Raw genomic sequence first — 21,255 nt, 5'->3', positions numbered from 1 at the left:
TGTGTGGTGTATGCACATATGTGCTTGAGTGAATGAGTGAATGTGTAGCTGCCGCTTGAGCCCTCGGTGTCATGTTCTTTGTTTTATCTACCAACTGTATTCACATGAGATTTTGGCTCTCATGGAACAGTCTGCTAGGCTGCCAATATGTAAGTCACATTAATCCTCTTGTATTCTACCCATGTATTACTGGGCAGTGGAATGTGAATACATGGGCTCTGGGGATTTTTAACAATGTCTTCATGCTTGTACAGCAATTAATGTTATCTGCTGACTCATTTCCCCAGCTGTTGGATAAACTCATAAGGTTAATTGTCTACAGTTTTTCTACAAAACTAACTTGATAATAATTTAAAAGGAAGTTTATAAGTACTTAACTTGGCCCAACCCCTCAACCATAATGCCTTTCACAGTTACTCCTACAAAACCTTCACATGGGCTTTCAAAATGAAATACATAACATGTATAGTTTGTGCATGTAAATGGTCTTATATTTTCTGTTAAATGTAAAAGAAGTAACAAAACAAATTGCCAAGGAATACATCTAAACACATTAATATAAGATGGCACCTACCCACCCAGTGACAAAAAAAGAAAAAAAAAAGAAAGAAAAGAAAAAAGAAAACCCAGGACTTAACTTACTGTTCACGAGAATGACTTAAGAAAAGTAATCTTCATGATAAGATTCATTTATAATAAATAAAACAAATGGAAAAAAATTATGACTTTTCATTCAGGTAATGAAGATGTTACATTTGTAAAAGAAAAAAAAACTATGTAATGATTTATATTATCTGACAAAATTATGTGCTGTAATCAGTAAACAGCATGAAGAAAAACATAGAGACCAAAAAGTTCTATCCATATTTTGGCTTTGCAATCATGAGGTAGGAGCACAATAATCTCAGCTATGCAGCATTGTGTGTCCAGTAAATCACAAAACTCATGATGTTTTCCAAAGCACATCGCAGAGATGTGAGACAATGCAATGCCTGTGGTTTCCCCAACAACATCCCAGGTGTATAAAAGGCCCTTGGCAGATGGTGACACCCAGACTCAAGGAACCTACTGCTTGTCTTCCTCTGAACACTCAACTCCTGACAACATGTGTTACTATGGTGGATACTATGGAGGCCTGGGCTGTGGCTATGGTGGCCTAGGCTATGGCTATGGCTGTGGCTATGGCTGTGGCTATGGTGGCTATGGTGGCTATGGTGGCTATGGTTATGGCTGCTGCCGCCCTCTGTGCTGTAGAAGATACTGGTCCTATGGCTTCTACTGAGGAGATTCTGCATCTACTCATCCCAATTCTCTTCACATAAGAATTCCTTAAATACTTTCATAAGTTCCAACCTTATACTACATTATTTGAGGAAAAATAAATATAACACATGCTCATCATTTCCTCATCTTTAATTTTACTGCATGAACACTTGCAGAGAAGCAATTCATTGTCATCATAGTGGCTTCAAAAATGTACTTCCAGTCTTACACTTGTTATGAACATGTATGATTTTAAATAAACTATTATCTTAAAAATATAGTTTCCTATAGATTTCCTAAGTGTGGGATGAATGTTTATATATTTATATGTCTTTGGTTTCATATGTGTAAATATATATAAAAGGACAAAAAGATAAGGAGAAGATAAAGAAAGAGGAAAAGAAAGTAAAAATGAACAAATGATAAATAAATAAATAAATGAATAAAAGATATACATTAGATAGATAGATGATATACAGACAGACAGGCAGGCAAACAGACAGACAACTATAAAAGAAAGAAGAAAGTAAGAGAGGGAAGGAGGGAGAGAGGGAGAGAAAAGGAAAGAAGAGAAAGACAGGGCAGAAAGATAATGTTCTCTTTAAGCATTCTTCTTTTGGTAGACATTTTTATTATCTTCATATTGCTGCTATTGTGGTGTCACAACAAATTCAGGAGTGCAGATATTTCTCTGTAGAGAACAATCTCACTGTGAATTTCAGTTAAGATTTGAAAATTCACCCTTGGTGATTTATAGATTCTCCTATGGGGGGAAAGGGTTTCTGATAATTCTGTAACAACTAAACATCTGTTTGTTTTCTTCACATTTTTTATTTGTAGATATTCCACATAAAATTTGGCTGTTGGCTTCTAAGTCTTTCTATAGTGTATGCATTGACTTGTTGTGTAGTTTTTAGATAGGCACAAGCCAATTTCACTCTTTAACTGTTCCTGTGTGTATGTTTAAAGTCACATTCAATTATTTATGAGAATAAGCAGAGTCTTTCCCACTATGGCTTATTGCTATTAGTTCTTAGGGAACTGTGTATATTGTATTTAGGTAAAATTAGTGGTCGCCTCTATCTCTTGTCAGGACAACTCCCTTTATACCTGACCAACTTTATGTACCTTTTTCTTTGTAAACTTGTCAAGTCCAATTTATACTGCCTATAATATCTAGGATTGGTAGCTGTGACTTGGAGCGTGGTGGACCTCTCCAGAGCTACAAGCCCTGAAGAAACCCACTGTCCACATACTGGCAGCTATCAAACCAAACATCACCTTAGTTAAGAGTAGGCATTTATAATCATTATCCAACTTAATGTTGAGAATTTGTCTTGCTTGAACTTGTTTGAGTTTTTACATGGAATTGGCCTGTCTAAAAATCAATGATCCATTGTGCTTCAGATGTTTGGGATCTACTCCTCTTTCTCCCAGCAGTATGTGTGTGTGTGTGTGTGTGTGTGTGTGTGTGTGTGTGTGTGTGTGTGTGTCCTCATTGGGGCTGGTTATCCCATACTCTCATTCTGTGCATATTGACCAGTTTTGGACCACTGTAAATAAGTATGTAAATAGGCATGTCTCTGACAAAAGCTAAGAGATGCACTAATCTTTGGGTATAACAAGATCACTTAGTACCACCACTATTTAGCAGTACACTACCAGTAGGTTCTCCCCCTTGGGTCTAGGACCTACTCATCAACAACTTCCTCACAGAATAATGGTGCCATGTATTGGTTGCATCTTTTTAAATGAAACTTAAATTCAATCTGAAAGGAGTTGATTGTACCCAAGCTCTTCATGTCCCTATTACAGTTGGGCATGTCGATTGACAGACCAGTCATTGTTGTAAATCACAGAGTTTACAGTGAGTTAAAACTGATAATGTATTTTCTCTTCCAGTCATGTCCATAATGCTTTATAGCAATAAGAATGCTCAGCGATTGGGATATATCTTCCAGATCAGTAGAAGCTTGAGCTTACCAAGATCTGTGATTCAACTGTGTCTTCAGCAACAGTCTTAGTGTCAGGTTCTGGAAAGAAAAACAGCCCTGGCTATAGTCTGTAATATTTGGTGATCTTTGGGACCTCACTGGTCAAAAATGCAAAAGAAGTAGTCTATTCCTGGCACTTGGCTTTTTTTTTTTTTATGAGACATGGTTTCTCTGTTTAGCCTTTGCTGTCCTGGATTTACTTTGCAGACCAGGCTGGCCTCAAACTCACAGTGATTTTCTTGTCTCTGCCTCCTGAGTGCTGGGATTAAAGGTGTGTACCACCATGCCCAGATTGGCTTTCATTTGTTAAACTGTGGTGTCTACTATGGATATTTTAGTCCACTATATGGTAACTCAATTTTGAATATTTATATATGAATATATATTCTTTATATATATACACCTTCTTCTGCTTTTTAGAAGACTGTACTAGGAATATCACCTAAATGCTTATGATTGTTATGTTTGAATATTGAAGAATAGTTGACCTTTGGACATAGAATTTCTGTGAGTAGGTACATGTATGTGAATGGTTATATTTATTTATGTATATATGTATGTATGTATGTATGTATGTATGTATGTATGCATTTTTGTGTCATGTATGTGTGTGATGTAAGAACAAACTTACTTCAGTAGATGTTGGATGTGTGGAGATTGGAAAGGAAACATTTTAAAAGCAAGATGTAATAAGGTGTCAAGAAACAAATCTAAGCACATTAACACAAGATTGTAACTACTCACCAAAACAAATACATAACCAATAATTAGTTTATTGTTCATGAAAAAGAATCAAGAAGCCTAATCCTCAAGATAATATTTGTTTAAAATAATAAAGAGAAAGGGAGAGAGACAGAGACAGAGAGGCAGAGACAGAGAGACAGAGACAGAGAGACAGAAACAGAGACAGAGAGGGAACTGTCCTTTTATGTGGTAAAAAATGCATCAAATGAAAAAATAAGAAGAATGGATAAAGAAACTGTGGTACACATATACACTAAGAATACTATTCAGCTATTAAAAACAAGGAATTCTCGAAATTTGTGGATAAATGGATTGAACTAGAAATGATCATAATGAGTGAGTTAACCCAGAAGCAGAAAGACTCAAATGGTATATACTCACTTATATCTGCATATTAGCCCAAGAGGCATGTCCCACGAAAGCCTTCACTTACCAGGAAACTGCGACAGAGGGGAGGACATTCTAGTGGGACTCTAGATGAGAGAAGCATGGGAGAATGGCAAAGTAGAAGGACCCAGAGGGTCCTACAAGCCTACAAGTAGAACATCATGATAGGCAGATTTGGGCCCGGGGGTCCCGCTCAAACTAAGGCACCAGCCAAGGACAATACAGGCGGTAAACCTTAAACCCCTACCCAGATCTAGCCAATGGACAGAACACTCTCCACAGTAGAGTGGAGAGTGGGATATTACGTTCTCACATACTCTGGTGCCTCACCTTTGACCATGTCCCCTGGAGGGGGAGACCTGGTGGCACTCAGAGGAAGGACAGCAGGTTACCGAGACTTGATACCCTATGAACATATACAGGGGGAGGTAATCCCCCTCAGGAACAGCCATAGGGGAGGGGAATAAGAAGAAAATGGGAGGGAGGGAGGAATGGGAGGATACAAGGGATGGGATAACCATTGAAATGTAACAAGATTAAATTAATAAAGGAGAAAAAAATAAAACTATGTAATGATTTATATCATCTAAAAATATGATGTACTCAATAAATACATGAAAAATGACAAACAGACCTGAAAAGTATATCAAATCCATGATTTGACCATGGGATACTGAGGTAAGAGCAGAATTATCTCAGCTATGCAGCCTTGTATGTCCAGTAAATCACAACCCTTGTGATGTTTTCCAAAGCACAGTGCTGGTATGTGTGACACTGCAATGCCTGTGGTTTCCCCAACAACAACCCAGGTGTATAAAAGGACCTTGGCAGATGGTGACACCCAGATTCAAGGAACCTACTTCTTGTCTTCCTCTGAACACTCCACTCCCGACAACATGTGTTACTATGGTGGATACTATGGAGGCCTGGGCTGTGGCTATGGTGGCCTAGGCTATGGCTATGGCTGTGGCTATGGCTGTGGCTATGGTGGCTACGGTGGCTATGGTGGCTACGGTGGCTATGGTTATGGCGGTTGTCGCCCGCTCTGCTGTAGAAGATACTGGTCCTATGGCTTCTACTGAGGAGTTTCAGCAGCTGATCATGCCATCTTTCTCCTCTTCAGAGGTTCTTAAATGTATTCATAAATTACTACCTTAATTTAAACACTCTGAGTAATAATAAATGAAATACAACATGGGTAGCCTGTCATTGTCTTCATAATTACTTGTTAAATGTGATGATCGTTTTCTATCTTTCCCCATTCTGTATGAATTGTGTCTATAATTATTTTCTTTTTTATTAATTTATTAACATCACATCCTGATCATAGCACCCTCCCTCATCTCCTACTGTTCCAACCCTCCATCTTTCTTCCCCAATCCCTGTCTCCTAGTCCTCAGAAGGGGGAGTCTTCCTCCCTTACCAACTGATCCTAGACACTCATGTCTCCTCAGGACTGACTGCATCCTCTTCCTCTGTGGTCTGGCAAGGCAGCCTCACCTGGCAGGAAGTAATCAAAGTGCAGGCAATAGTTTATGTTGGAGACAGCCCTTGGTTCCCTTACTAGATGACCTGCAAGGAGACTGAGTTGAAATATATATATAATTTAACATAAAGTATTTCCTTGAATATACTTTTTTATTATTTTACTAAATGTGAGATATATGTTTCTGATTTTATATCTATTTGGTTATAAGTATTTGAATGTTTGTGAATAAATGTAAGATACGTAAAGGAGGATGAACAAGAGCAAGGGAAAACTTTGTCTATATTTTTCTATTGGTAGGATTTTTATTATCTTCATATTTCTGTTATTGTGATGTCAAAATAACCTTGTAAGTTTGGATATTTCTCTGACATCAAATCCTACTCCTCCTACTTAAATTTGGAGAGCTAACACAAGTAAATTCCTGAGATGTCTTGCAGTCTCCACTGAAATTTCTGTAATGAGTATCATCCTACACATTCTCACTGGGTACAGGCTACTAGTTAATCCAGTGTTCTCTAACACCCATTTTCTCTCTAATATCCATTTCATTAGTAAGTATAGGGAACAATAGCATTGTGAGTTTGACTTGTAATATTGAATATTAACATTTAGTCACCTGTAGGATAATGAAATATAAATGATAGAGAAACATTTTTAAAACATTCGGCATCATTAGTCATTAGAGGAATACAAATCAAAACTACTTTGCAATTTTTCTTATCTCAGTCAAAATGGTTAAAATTAAAAACACAGCCAACTAAAAATGTCAGTATGGATTTGAAAAAGGGAAACATTTATTTGTAGTTGATAGCAGCATAAACTGTTACAGCTGCTGTGTCAATTGGTGTGGGAGCTCCTGATTAAAGAAGAGGAGGAGGAGGAGGAGGAGAAGAAAAAGAAGAGGAACAGGAGGGGGAAAGAGGAAGAGGAGGAGAAGAAGGAAGAAGAAAACAAGCAAACAAACAAATCCTAGGAATGGATCTACTATAAGATCCACATATAGCATGCTTGTTCATACACCCAAAAATTTCTATACACCAGTATATCCACTTGTCCATGGCCATTGCTGCTCTGTTTAATATATCCAGGAAACAGAGACAGCCTTGATGTCCACCTGCAGATAAATGTATATTAAAATGACATTACATTTACACAATTGAACATAGCACAAGTGTTAAGAATGTGAGACTTCAAAAACTACAGATGAACAGGTGAAGCTATAACAGTGGTTTAATTGAGACCTAAATATCAATTATGTCATATATTTGGTGGATGTTAGCTTTGAATCTTCAAATATGTGTTCCTTTTGAAACATCACATATAATGTTATGGAAGTCTTGAGAATTAAAGTTTAAGTTTATACATTTTACTTAAAATTTGTGTATGGTTTCATATCCAGACACTTTTTCTCATAGCTCATCACATATGACTGGCTTCGTTATATAATGATCACAGTTATACCACTGGAAATATTTGTCGTTCAAAGGAAGTTCAGGTTCAACTCTGTAAAATCAGATGAAAAATCTCATGAGAGCATGCAATAGCTATGTTTACAGTGATGTCCCCTCATTTACAGAGAGTTGCCTCTGTCTCAAACTCTGACTAAATAACTAACTACATGTATTTATTTTATATAAGATATTTGGTACATTTGTTAAAAGTTCAAAGTTTAATTCTTCCAAAGATATTTTTACGCCTTTCAAACTAATACTCCCTCTATCAGCTACAAAAATGAGACAAAGTGTACTTGGCCACTTTGGTCTATCTGAAGGAGTCCAGACAAACTTTGTTTGTTTGTATTTGCTCTAGAGGACTATAGTAAAATTCCATCTAAATGTTTGTGATTGCTATGTATGCATATTCTGAAGCATAGTCTAGCAGTTGTTTATAGAATTTCTGTGAGTACATATATGTGAATACCTATTTGTATATGCTGTATGTATATATATACCTATTCATGTATCTTTGTAGACATGCATGCATTTTTGTGTCAAGTATGTAGGTGATGTAAGGACAAAGGGGTTTCAGTAGATGATAAATATGTGGCGATGAAAATGAGCACACTCCATCATGTCCCTTGCTCTATCTACCAACTGTATTCCCATGAGATCGGCTCTCTCATGGAACATGGAGCTAGGTCTACAATAACTAGATCACGGAAATCCTTATCTATCCTGCTCTTGTAACACTTGAATGTAAGAATGTGAATACACTCAGATATTTACATACATTACAATAACTAAATCATTGTAATCCTTATGTATCCTACCCCTGTAACACTTGAATGTAGGAATGTGAATACGCTCAGATATTTACATAGGTTCTTGGCATTTTAACTAGTCCTCATGATTGCAGAGCACATAGTCTTCCACAAAGCTATTAGTTCAACTCATAAAGCTGTATGTTTATGGTTTTTCTGCAAGCTAACCTGGCCATGATTTGAAATGGATAAATACTTACCTTGGTTCATCCATCAACCATAGTATCTTTCACAGTTAACCTACAATACATTCACATGGGCTTTCAAAGGCAAATAAATAAAAAGCATAGTTTTTGCATATAAATGGTCCTATTTTATGTTAAATTTTAAAACAAAATGTAATAAAACAAAGGAATGAAATGTATGTACATGTTTTTGAATGTTTGTCTGTCTGTCTGTATGAATGCATTTTGTGTTACACATGTATATGTTGTAATCACAAATTTGTTTCAATATATGATGACAATCAATAAGTCAGTGTAATTCTCATGAATAATGCTTAGTAATAAATCAAAACACATTAACATAAATTGACAACTACTTATCTATTAGCAAATACATAACCAATTATTAGTTTATTGTCCAAGAGAAAAAATTAAAAATATATATAACCCTCAAGATAAGACTCATTTAAAATAACAAAAAGAAGAAAAATAATGTCTTTCTTTTGTGTGGTAATGATACAAGGGATGGGATAACCATTGAGATGTCACAAGAATAAATTAATAAAAAATTTTAAAAAAAAAGAAAACCCAAACTATATATAAAGAAGAAAATTACATAATGATTTATATCATCTGGAAAAATCACTATCCATATTCAATAAACTACAAAAGGAATAACCTAGAAGCCTGAAAATTATATCATATCCATTATTTGAACATAGGATCCCGAGGTAGAAGCACAATTATCTCAGCTATGCAGCCTTGTGTCTCCAGTAATGCACAACACTCATGACGTTTTCCAAAGCGCATCGCAGAGATGTGAGACACTGCAATGCCTGTGGTTTCCCCAACAACATCCCAGGTATATAAAAGGCCCACGGCAGATGGTGACACCCAGACTCAAGGAACCTACTGCTTGTCGTCCTCTGAACACTCCACTCCTGACAACATGTGTTACTATGGTGGATACTATGGTGGCCTGGGCTGTGGCTATGGTGGCCTAGGCTATGGCTATGGCTGTGGCTATGGCTATGGTGGCTATGGTGGCTATGGTGGCTATGGCTATGGCTGCTGCCGCCCTCTGTTCTGTAGAAGGTACTGGTCCTATGGCTTCTACTGAGGAGATTCAGCAGCTGTTCACTCCAACTTTCTCCACTTCAGATGTTCTTAAATATCTCCATATATTCCAGCTTTAATTTGAAGTCTCTAAGGAATTATAAATGAAATGCAACAAACCCAGCCTATTCCTCTTCTTTAATTTGATCACAAAAGTATTTGCAGCAAACCTCTTCATTGTCATCACAACGCCTTGTGAAATATGATGTTTTCATTCTGTGAATATATGTATATCATTTAAAATAAAGTGTGTTCTGGAAAATAATTTTTTCTTATTGTTTTACTGAATATGAGGTTATGGTTGTGACCTTATATCTGTTTGGTTAAAAATGTGTGATTGTTTATGAATAAATATGAGATAAGTACAAGAGACTGAACAAGAGCAAGAGGAGAGAGAGAAGGAACTTTGTCTATAAATATTCTTCTGTGAGTAGGCATTTTTATTATCTTGATATCTCTGTTTTTGTGATGCCACAATGAATGTGGAAGTCTGGATATTTCTCTGACATCAAATCCTTTTGTCTTCTACTTAAATTTGAAGAACGAACACAAGTTAATTCCCACAATGTCTTGCACTCTCCACAGCACCTTATATAATGGGTGTCAACATACACATTCTCGCTGTGTACAGGCTTCCCTTTAATTCACATGCTTTCTAAGACCCATTTTCTCTCTAATACCACAACTTCTCTCAGTTTATAAATTCAGCTGCCTGTTGTGTCTGAAAAAAAAACAGTTTCCTTGAGTCATCCATTGTTTCCTCAAGTAGAGCTAAGAATAACACACTCTTGTTCTGTACTTACACCAGTTTAGGACCTCTGTGTTAATCACCATCTACTGGAGCAGCCCTCTGGTCAAAGCTTAGAAGTTCACAGCTCTGCAGCTATAACAATGTAATTACGAGTCTTTTTTAAAACTAAGTCCACTTGTCAGAATACCAGTCGTGGGTTCTCCTGTAGAGTCTGCTTGCAGGTTCTCGTCAAATAATAACTCCACATTGGGTTGCATCTGCCATGCGAATTTACATTCAACCAGAAATGAGAACATTACTCCCAACCTGTTCATTTTCCTTTTAAAACTATGCACATGTATTAACAGTCCAGGTTTTTTTTTTTAACAGCAGAAAACAGTTAGTTAAAACTGATCACGTATTTTATCTTCCGGTAGTGCGCATACTATCATTCAGAACTATGAAATCTACTAAGTATTGGGGAAGCTCTGAGGTCAGCAAAAGCTTGAGTTCTTCATATTCAAGTACGTATTCATCAAAAAGAAGTTATTGTTATGTTCCAGAGGGTAAATGAGAGCATTAGTAATAGCCTGTAGTGTTTGGAGGTCTATGGAACACCACTGGCCAAGAATTCCAAGAGAGGTATTCTTTTCCTGGCATTGAGATTTTTTTTTTGTTAGCCTGCAGTGTCTAGTGTGCATCTTCTTTACCCATTATAGAGTCACACCCTTTTAAACCCGTATGGAATGCAAGCTTCAACAGTGGCAAGCAGATTTCTATACACCTTTCTTGTAAGGTCCTTAGTGTTAGCTATCTCACCTTCCCTGGATTCCTGTCCACTACCCTGCTAAGCCCTTATTGTTCCATTATAACTTTTACCCCTAGATACCATGACATTCTATCTCAGTTCCTTGAAAGCACTCACACAGACACAAGCACATGGCCACATATGGATATCTTCACCTCTAAAGAGATAGAGTAATTAAGCCTGCATGATGATCTCATGAAATAGAAACACATGAAATCTGTTAGAAGGAAAAGATGGGAAGAACTTTGAACTCATTGGTGCAGGAGACAACTTCGTGAACAGAATGCCAACATCTCAGGCTATAAGATCAACAATAAATAATGGGACCTCATGAAAATTAAAATCTTCTGTAAGGCAAAGAACACTGTCAGCATAACAAATGATAACCTGCAGACTAGGAAGAGATCTTCATCAACCCTACCTCTGACAAGGGGCTAATATACAAAATATATAAAGAAATTAAACACCATCAAACCAAATAATCCAATTTAAAAATGGGATACAGAACTAAATAAATAATTCTCAACAGAGGAATACAGAATGGCTGAGAAACACTTAAATAAATGCTTAACATCTTTAGTTATTAGAGAAATGCAAATCAAAGCAGCTCAGAAATTCCACCTTACACCTATCAGAACAGCTAAAATTAAAAATTCAAGTGACAGAACACGCTGTCAAGGATGTGGAGAAAGGGGAACACTCCTCCATTGCTGGTTGGAGAATAAACTTGTACAACCACTTTGGAAATCAACCTAGAGCTTTCTCAGAAAATTGGAAGTAGTGCTACCTCAAGACCCAGCTATACCACTCCTGGGCATATACCCAAAATATGCTCCTCCATACAACAATGGCATTTGTTTAACTATGTTCATAGCAGCTTTACTCATAATAGCCAGAGTGTAGAAACAATCTAGACGTCCCTCAATCAAAGAATGGATAAAGGAACTGTGGTGCATTTACACAATGGAATACTACTCAGCTATTAAAAACAAAGAAATCATGATTATTTGCAAGCAAATGGATGGAAGTATCCTGAGTGAGGTAACCCAGATCCAGAAGGACACACATGATATGTGTTTACTTATAAGTGGACCTTCACTACGTAGGACCAGATGAACATACTACAATGCACAGACCCAAAGAAGATAAGTAACAAGGAGGACTCAAGTAATGATGCTCAAATATCACTCAGAAGGAGAAACAGAAAAGATAGAGGTCATGGTTGAATAGAGAGAACAAGGTAGGAGAGGGTGTGCAGAGAGATATGATGGTGGAGATCTGACCTGGGGACTACAGGAGAGGGAGGACAGAAGACCTGCAGAGAAAAGAGAGACTGTAGGTAGTGGCATCTCTGTGACAAGCCAAATCATGGTAGGATCCTGGGAGAATATGAGAGGGACTATGGCAGAGACTCCCAGTAGCAAGGGCCATAGTGCCTAAAAGGATATCTTCTAACTAGACAAGATGCCTAGTAGAAGGAAGGAGGACACCAACCGACCCACAAAAACTTCAACCCAAATTTACCCTGTCTACAATATGTGCATGGATAAAGACAGAGCAGATACAGCAGAGATTGAGGGAATATCCAGCCAGTACCTGGCCCACCCCAAAACCCATCCCACAAGAAAGAGATAACCCCTGGCACTATTAATGATACTCTGCTATGCTGGCAGACAGGAGCCTAGGAGAGTTGTCCTCTGAGAGGCTCCACTCAGCATCACCTTAGAACACACCCTGAGACTCACAGCCAAACTTTGAGTGATGTGTAGGGAGTGTTATGGAAAAGTGGGGGGGGGAGGAGAAAATGGCCTGGAGGTGACAGGAGTTCCACAAGAAGACCAACAGAACCAACTGGCCAGGGCCCAGAGAGGCTTGAGGAGACTGGAGCACTGTGCATGGATTGGACCTGGCCTGCCTACACAGGTGTAGCCAATGGGAGGCTCAGGCTTCATGTGGGTCCTCTACTATGGGGAGTGGTAGCTGTCTCTGATATGGACTCTGATTACTCCACCATAGCAGAACTGCCTTGCCAAGCCACAGTTAAGAGGACATGCCACAGTCCTGATGTGACTTGATTTGGGGTGGATGGAAAGGGGGAGTCTTCTTTTCTGAGAAATAGGGGAGAGGATGGGGAGAGGTAGGGAGGGGGAGACTGAAAGGAGAGGAGGAATGATGGGCCTTTGACCAGAATGTAAAGTGAGTTAAAAAAGAATAAAGCCAAATACATTATTATAAGATGGCAATACCCACCATGTTACAAATAACCTAATAAATTGTTCATGATAAAGACTCAAGAAACTTACTCCGCAAGATAATATTCATTCCAAAATAAAACAGAAGCAAAAAAAATCAACCTTCTTTCTGTAGAGTAATAAAAAATTTTAAAAATGTAAAAAGAAGAATACTCTATCATCTCTGAACACATCATTTCATATATGCACTAGTCTACAATGGAGAATCATGTGAAGAGTTTAAAAAATAAATAGATCCCATGATTTGGTCATAGAACCATGTACGAGGTCAATTATTTAGGCTATGCAATCTTGGGTGTTCAGTAAATCACAACACTTGTAATGTTTTCTGAAGCACAGTACAGAGATGTGTGAGGCTACAATACCCGTGGTTTCCCCTCAACAACAACCCAGGGGGTATAAAAGGCTCTTAGTATGTGATAAAACCCAGACCAAAGAAACATACCACTCAGCTGAACTGTCCACTCCTGATACCATGTGTTACTGTGGAAGCTACTACGGAGGCCTGGGCTGTAGCTATGGTGGCCTAGGCTGTGGCTATGGCTGTGGCTATGGTGGCTATGGTGGCTATGGTGGCTATGGTGGCTATGGTGGCTATGGTGGCTATGGTGGCTATGGTGGCTATGGTTACAGCTGCTGCCGCCCTCTGTGCTGTAGAAGGTGCTGGTCCTACGGCTTCTACTAGGAGTTTCTACAGCTACCCAGATTGTTGATTGTAACTTCCTGAGTTACTGAAGTATGTACAACTTTCTTCACATCAGAAACTCTTAAACAGTTTCAAATATTCTAACTTTATAACTAAATATCCGATGAAAAAATATATGTAATTGAGCATGCTAGGCTTGTGCCCTCACCTTTAACTGAATTGTGTGTGCACTTGTAGTTTTGCACCATCTTCAACACACTATGTAACATGATGAATTATGACCCTTAACTCAGATGTAAAAATATAAGTATTATCAAATAAAGGTTCCACTGTGAATATTCTTTCCTGTAATTTATTACACATAATTTATTGGTTTTCATACGTTTGTGCATTTGTATCTGATATGTCACATTGTGCAGTCACATAGGAAAGGAGTAAGGGAGATAAACAGGAGGGTTAAGAGACGGACTGGGAGGAGGAAAACAGGAGAAGAGAGAAAAATGAAAAGAGAGGAAAAGACAGACACATCTACTGATGCACATTTGTTCCATACCTTTGCTATTATGAGTAATGTAACAGTGAACTTGCTAATGTGGGTAGAACTTTCAGATGGAATAGTTAAGTATGCAGCAGGGTGTCCTCCATTCCCTACCTCACTCAAACACACACACATACACACACACACACACACACACACACGTACACTATATATACATATATATACATATATATACCTAGTATATGTATATATGTTATATATTATTATAGGTACATATTGCATATTTTATGTATGTCTGTATGTGTGTGTGTGTGTATGTATGTATGTATGTATGTATGTATGTATGTAAGTATGTATGTATGTTAGAGGGGTGGTACATATTACACTATTTTCTGTCACGGTTGTACCTACTCACATTGCCACAAGCAATGGAGAAGGATGCCCTTTTCTCTACATTCTCTGTGACATTCATCTTTCTTCTTTTCAATATTAATTATCTAACATCTGTGGGCTGCAAACTCATCTTGTTCTTGATTTACATCTCTGTGATATTGGTAAAGTAGACTATTATTGTGCCTTTTTTGGCCATTTGTGTCTTCTTTTTTGATAAAGATCTGTTCTATTTCTCTACCATTTTAGCATCAGTTTATTTTCTTTGGACTATTTAGATGTGTGTAGGCCATATCAATTTTGTGTATTAACACCCTGTCTGATGTACTTGTCTTCTTTCCATGTGCACATTTTTTGTGTAGTTGATTATTCTGTTCTACAGAAAATCCTTGCATACATGAAAAGTTGCCTATTTTCGTCGTTATTTCTCTTGGGTGTGTGTCATGCCATTTACTAACCAAGCCATGTGCAATCCCCATTCAAGTGACATTGTAATAGAAATATTGGCTTAACCCAAAGTCACAGTACTTAGCTGTAGGAAAAGAAATAAATCCCTGTGGGATATATCATTATCTCTGCCTCTGACCACTCTTCTTAGCCTCAAGTGTATGGTTTTATGAAACTTAATGTATTAGAGATATTAATAACCAGTCTGAGGAGTAGGTGCTAAAGAATTTTTCCCACATTGCATTACTCGGTAATGGTTGTGCAAAAAGGTTTTTGTTATTGCAATTTTGTTTTGTTTTCGTGTATCCTTGTGTTATCATGCACAAGTGTTATCTTTTGTGTCATTGAAGTTCATTCCTGAAAATACATACTGAAAATTTTTACTCATGATTTCTGCTAAATTTCTGAAATTTTAGTGTTTAAATTAATATTTTAGGTTCCATTTGCGGTCATACTCTGATTTCTCTCTTGTGCACATGTATATCATGTTTTTCCAGCACTATTTGCTTAAGAGGAAATTTTTTGCAATGTAGCTGTTTGATACCCTTGTCAAAAATCAAGTAACCATATTGCTGTGAATATCACACACCGCCCGCCAGGATTTCCTTTCCTTTTCCATTGAGCCATGCCTCTGTTTTATTCTAGTAGCACTTAGTGTCATTAACTATAATCCTGTAAAATAAATTGATATCAAATATTATGTTACCTCCAACATCATTCTTTTTCCCTGGCATTGTTTTGAATATTAAAGAGCTCTCAGTTTTCACATGATTCAGCATTGTGTTGTCTAGTTCTACTAGTAATACAATCAGGAATCTGATACAAATTACATTAAATCTGTACATTAATTTAGTAACTATAGTTCTTCTTAAATTATTAATTCTTATAACCCACAATCATGGGATGTTATTCAATTAATTAGTGTCTTCTTTAGTTTTTCTTCCGTTCTTTAAATTTTTCATTATAGAGGTTATTTACCCCCTCTGTTAGATTTAGGGCAATATAATTTGTAAACTATCATGAGTACAATTTTTCTTTGGTTCCTTTCTTTGTTTTGAAGATTTATTTTTATTTTTTATGACTTAAAACAATTTTGAAATTTAAATACTTTGATCAGATCTCTCCAAAACCTTACAGATCCTCTGCTACTTCCTATCCACCCAACTTTGTCCTTCTAAAAAAAAAAAACAATAAAAACCCAAATGCCCCAAATCAAAGGAAACAAAATTATATCAAAAAGAAAAAAATATAGAACCAAATTGTAACCAAATAAAAACTTACAACCAAAACCACTGTGGCATCTAATGATATGTTGGTCAACTACTCCTAAAAAGAGGCTTATCCTGCAGTGGATGGTAAACTGTCACTCTACTGGAGAAAACTAATTGTGCCTCTCCTTCAGGTATAAGTGACAGTTTAATTTTTAAACTTTACTGTTGTGGCTAAGTTTGCATTCATTCATTTGTAAAACTATAACAAGATAAATTATAATAAAATAAGACAAAAGCTAAATATTGGGCATGATAAACCAAAAGAAGGAAAAGATACCAAGAGAAGACTCCCCCAACTGATAGCAGGACCACTTTGCTAAAGAGAACATCTACAGAACTCATTGGAGATGAAGAGGTCAATCTGGTGTTCACATAGAAACTTCATTCCTACATTCCATCATCTTCAGAACAGGAACATACTCTGCACAATCTCAAAAGAGAAATGTAAACTCCAATCCAAACACAAACTCTTTATGTACTGCCTACAAGATATGCTAGGGCAATGTTGGCACAAAGCTTGTAGGCATAGCCAATCAATAACTGATTTGCCTTAAGGCCCATTTCACTAAATGGAATACAATCCTTTCACTACATGGGTGACCAAGACCTGAGACAAGATAACCCAAGAACCTGAGAAAAACCAATGCTGATCTTAAAAATATGTAGTCATTAAATGACTCCTAATGAGATTCTGCTGTACTTATAGATCAGCATCTTGTTCAGGTGTCTTCAGAGATGTTTCCTCCTGCAGCAGGTGGAACAAATGTAGAGACCCATGGCCTGGCATTTGTCTCAGAACACTCACCTCTAAATGGAATGTCACCATCAAATTGATCCCTTCAGAGCTCAGGGAACCCCACAGAAGAGAAAACAGAAAAAATAAAAGCCATAGAAGATGGAGGACAGCAGGAGAACAAGTCCCTCTAAATCAACTGAGAAAAGCTTCCATGAACTCAGACTAAAGCAGGACGCTCATGGCCTCCACAAGTCTGCACAAGGTCCTCTGAGTATATATTACGGCTTCCAGTTTAGTGTTTTTATGGGATTCTCATGTGTGCTGACAAGTGGGGCTCTGATTCTTGTGCCTTCTTTGGTTTCTTGAAAGGTATACTAGTGCTATGTAGCTATGCTGCCAATTTCTCTAGATTGTTTTTTTAGCCTTCACCTTCCTCCTTCCATTAAAAAAAAACCTGTCCCTAAAAGTTCATGTTGGAACACCTAACTCAGTTGAGATATGTTTTTGAGTCACATCTAAAACACTACCACATGAGACATGGGACAAAAAGAAGCATGCATCGGCTACCAAGAAGAGAATTGATACCCTATGAGCATATACAGGGGGAGGAAGTCCCCCTCAGGAACAGTCATAGGGGAGGGGAATAAGGGGAAAATGGGAGGGAGGGAAGAATGGGAGGATACAAGGGATGGGATAACCATTGAGATGTAACAAGAATAAATTAATAAAAAAAATTTTTAAAGAAGCATGCATCAAATTGTCTGTCCATTAGTTATTCATATTTTCTAAAAATGGAATATATATATAGTGCATTCACAATAGCTGACATATGTTTACATAAGATGTAGATCACCACAAGTTGCCAATTATATAACCAATAATCAGGCCATCTTCATTAGCAAGACCCTGGAAATGTATTCACAGAGATAAGACATGTTCTGTAATAACAAAATAATCAAAAGGAAAGAAAACACAAATAATATTACCTATGAAGTCTTGCTAAGGAAACAGATATGAAAAGTAGACAACTATTTTATTTGTATTATGTAACAGAGTCAGATCACATGGACACAATAAGCTAAATATAAAATGAACTAGAATGCTGAAAATAAAACTGGACCCTCATTTGACACCTGTGATTTGACCATGATTCTGACACAGAACATAATTATTTCTGTTATTCAGCCTTGTTCATCTAGTAAAACATGGCACCTGTAATGTTTTCAGGAGCACAGTAGAGTGATACTATATTGTCTGTGATTTTTCCCTGCCAAGCACAGAGGTATAAAAGTCATGTGGCAGATGGTAACATCTAGCAAGGAACCTACTGCTTAGCTTCATCTGAATTATCCACTGTTAACACTATGTGTTTCTAAGGCAACTACTATGGAGGCCTGGGCTAGGTTGTGGTAGCCTAGGATGTGGCTGTGGTGGCTACAGTTATGGCTGCTGCTGCCCACTGTGCTGTAAAAGCTACTGTTTCTAGAGCTTCTATGGAAGAATTTCTGTAGCTGCCTAGTTTTTCTGACTGGAAGAGCTTCCAGGAATTTTTACATCAGGCACTCAAGAATAACATCAAAAACTCTAACCTTATATCAAATATTTGAAAAACAATTGAAATAGAATATGGCTATCCAACTCCTCAACATAGGTTAGACTGTCATTATCTGAAAAAAAACATTTTATGTTATCTTCATAAAGCTTTTTAAAATATTTTCAGGTTTAACTCACAATCTTTGGGTGAAAGTATTTGATTGTTTTTTCTTTTTTTTTTTTTTTTTTCTTTTTTCTTTTTTTTTTCTTTTTTTTTTTTTTTTTTTTTTTTTTTTTTTTTTTTGGTTTTTCGAGACAGCGTCTCTCTGTGTAGCCTTGGCTGTCCTGGACTCACTTTGTAGACCAGGCTGGCCTCGAACTCACAGCAATCCGCCTGCCTCTGCCTCCCGAGTGCTGGGATTAAAGGCGTGCGCCACCACGCCCGGCTGTGAAAGTATTTGAATTGTCAAGTAAATATATGATTAAATAGTGCAAACCAATTTCTGAATATTTTGTGCATTTGTATCTGTCTGATCACATAAGTGAGTGGGAGGGGAGTAAAGAAGAGAAAGATGTTTCAAAAACTAGGCATGGAGAAAGAGCTGAGAAAGAAATAAGAATGGAGAAGAGGGTTATGGAGAGAGGGAGAGGGGGGGAGGGAGAGAAACACAGCCTTTCACCATTCATGGATGGAATGGATGGATGGAAATTAGGTCTTGTCTAATGACTATATAGACAGTGTGACAATAAATGAAGTACTGCACTTGTGTTTTTTAAATGACTTTAATGTCTTATACCAGTAATTTATGCATAATAAAACAGGAAACTATTCATATGTATACAGTGGATTTCAGTTCTTCTCTCCCCTGCTTCTAATCCCACTTCTATTGCATGTATACATGTATACTGTGTCATTGTAGTGCCCACATATGGCAGAAGAGAGTGTAGGATTCCCCTGTAAATGGGCAGAAGATGGTCTGGGGTCACATATGGGCTCTGGAAATGGAAACCAAGTCCTCAGCAAGAGTAGAAAGTGATTGAAACCTCCAACCCATCTCTTCAGCCTGATATTCTAACATGTTTAACATTTAATCTTGAGACAATTTACTGAATAATCACAAAATACTTAGAAATTGATGAAGAAGAAAGACAAAGGAACAGTCATTCTCACTTTTAATTTGGTTTAAATTTTTAGATATTAAATAAATTTTCAACATTATTATATTAAAATACATTAATATTCTGATATTCATTTTATACTGTTGCTTATGTGTTTAAGATCTAGTAATTTTCATCTAATTATACAAGCAGTAGTGTGGCTTCTAGATCCTCTGTCACTCCCTATATATTTGCAAGCATGCCACGTGCTGTTTTCTGTCATGGTGGCAACAAGTCACGTTCTCATCAAAGGAGAAAGGTGCTCTTTTCTGCACATGCTCTGTAACATTCATGTTTCTTCATTCTAATAGTAATTATCTGACAGATGAGAGAAGCAATATAATTTTGATATTGATTTGCATCTCTGAGATATTAATAAAGGAAAAAATGTCATTGTGTCCATTTGTCCATCCGTATCTATTCCTTTGAAAACCACCTGCTCTAATTCTCAGCTTATATTCTTTTGTATGTTTATCTCAACTGTGTATACCCCATTTGAATTTTGTTTATTCATGCCCTTCCTGGTGTATTTTTTTCTTCATTTGTGTGGGGCGTATTTTTGTACGTTTTAATGTTTGGCTGTTCAGTATTAGTTGGATGCATGGAAAGTTGTCTATTTTCATTGTATTCTTCTTATGTATTTATGTTTGTGATGTTGACATGTTTCTTTTACATGTGTTCATATGTATGTGTGTGTGTAAGTGCATGTCTATGTGTACGCCTATGTGGGAAGGCTCCAATTTGGGCCCTTCTGTCTTTCTCACTTGCTCTCCTGCATATATATTGAGGTACAGTGATTAGAGCAGGAGCTGGAATTCAGGGTAGCCTGGTAATATGGCTTATTCTACCTGATCTCAAAGGATTCCAAATAAACTTCCACACTCCTCTAGCCTTTAGAAAGTCTGCATTGGGTCTCATGTTATTTCATACTCGTTGGTCATTTCATTTCGTTCTTACTCAACCCAATTCAAATTCCCATCCTCTGCCCTCGTGACCCACGTACATCACTCTCTGCTTTACCGATCCCATTAATATCTTTGCTTCTTGTGGTGCCTTTCTAGTGGAATGATCTATTATGCAAGTACACACATACAATTTAAATATAGATTATATGCATGAAGTAATTCATGTAGCATTTGTCTTTCTTTTGTAATGTTGTAAAGACATTTTATAATTTCTTAATAAGTGAATTGTTCAAAGTTCTCTACAAAGACGCCAACCCCTTGACTTGTATCTACTCTTACCATCTCTCTTTTCACCCAACTTTGAGATTACTATTTGTATCCTAATTTCACCAGTGAAGTCTTGCACGTGTTGCCAAGCTTGTCTTGAAATTGAGGCCCAATTTACTGTGTGGTCAGTCTACCA

The 21,255-nt window shown here is 37.1% G+C and overlaps 4 protein-coding genes and 1 long non-coding RNA gene across 5 annotated transcripts in view; 4 read left to right on the top strand and 1 right to left on the bottom strand.

The window, feature by feature from the left end:
* Nucleotides 1-21,255, bottom strand: part of LOC311608235 — a 379,567-nt gene that overhangs the window by 165,388 nt on the left and 192,924 nt on the right. The gene's annotated exons all lie outside the window — the stretch shown is intronic.
* LOC311608222 (uncharacterized protein) lies at nt 1,036-1,421 on the top strand. Its single transcript, XM_084800580.1, has one exon. It carries the CDS (start codon nt 1,106-1,108, stop codon nt 1,280-1,282), a length of 177 nt encoding a protein of 58 aa, XP_084656706.1. The 5' UTR covers nt 1,036-1,105; the 3' UTR covers nt 1,283-1,421.
* On the top strand, nt 5,238-5,594 carry LOC311608217 (uncharacterized protein). The gene has a single exon (XM_084800575.1). It carries the CDS (start codon nt 5,285-5,287, stop codon nt 5,468-5,470), a length of 186 nt encoding a protein of 61 aa, XP_084656701.1. The 5' UTR covers nt 5,238-5,284; the 3' UTR covers nt 5,471-5,594.
* LOC311608226 (uncharacterized protein) lies at nt 9,204-9,682 on the top strand. The gene has a single exon (XM_084800584.1). The coding sequence runs from the start codon at nt 9,251-9,253 to the stop codon at nt 9,419-9,421; it is 171 nt and encodes a 56-aa protein (XP_084656710.1). The 5' UTR covers nt 9,204-9,250; the 3' UTR covers nt 9,422-9,682.
* LOC311608215 (uncharacterized protein) lies at nt 13,656-14,176 on the top strand. The gene has a single exon (XM_084800573.1). It carries the CDS (start codon nt 13,683-13,685, stop codon nt 13,890-13,892), a length of 210 nt encoding a protein of 69 aa, XP_084656699.1. The 5' UTR covers nt 13,656-13,682; the 3' UTR covers nt 13,893-14,176.

This window comes from Acomys minous (assembly GCF_964271855.1).
Source record: "Acomys minous genome assembly, chromosome: 11".
Lineage (NCBI taxonomy): Eukaryota > Metazoa > Chordata > Mammalia > Rodentia > Muridae > Acomys > Acomys minous.
This window is presented reverse-complemented; position numbering and strand designations above follow the sequence as displayed.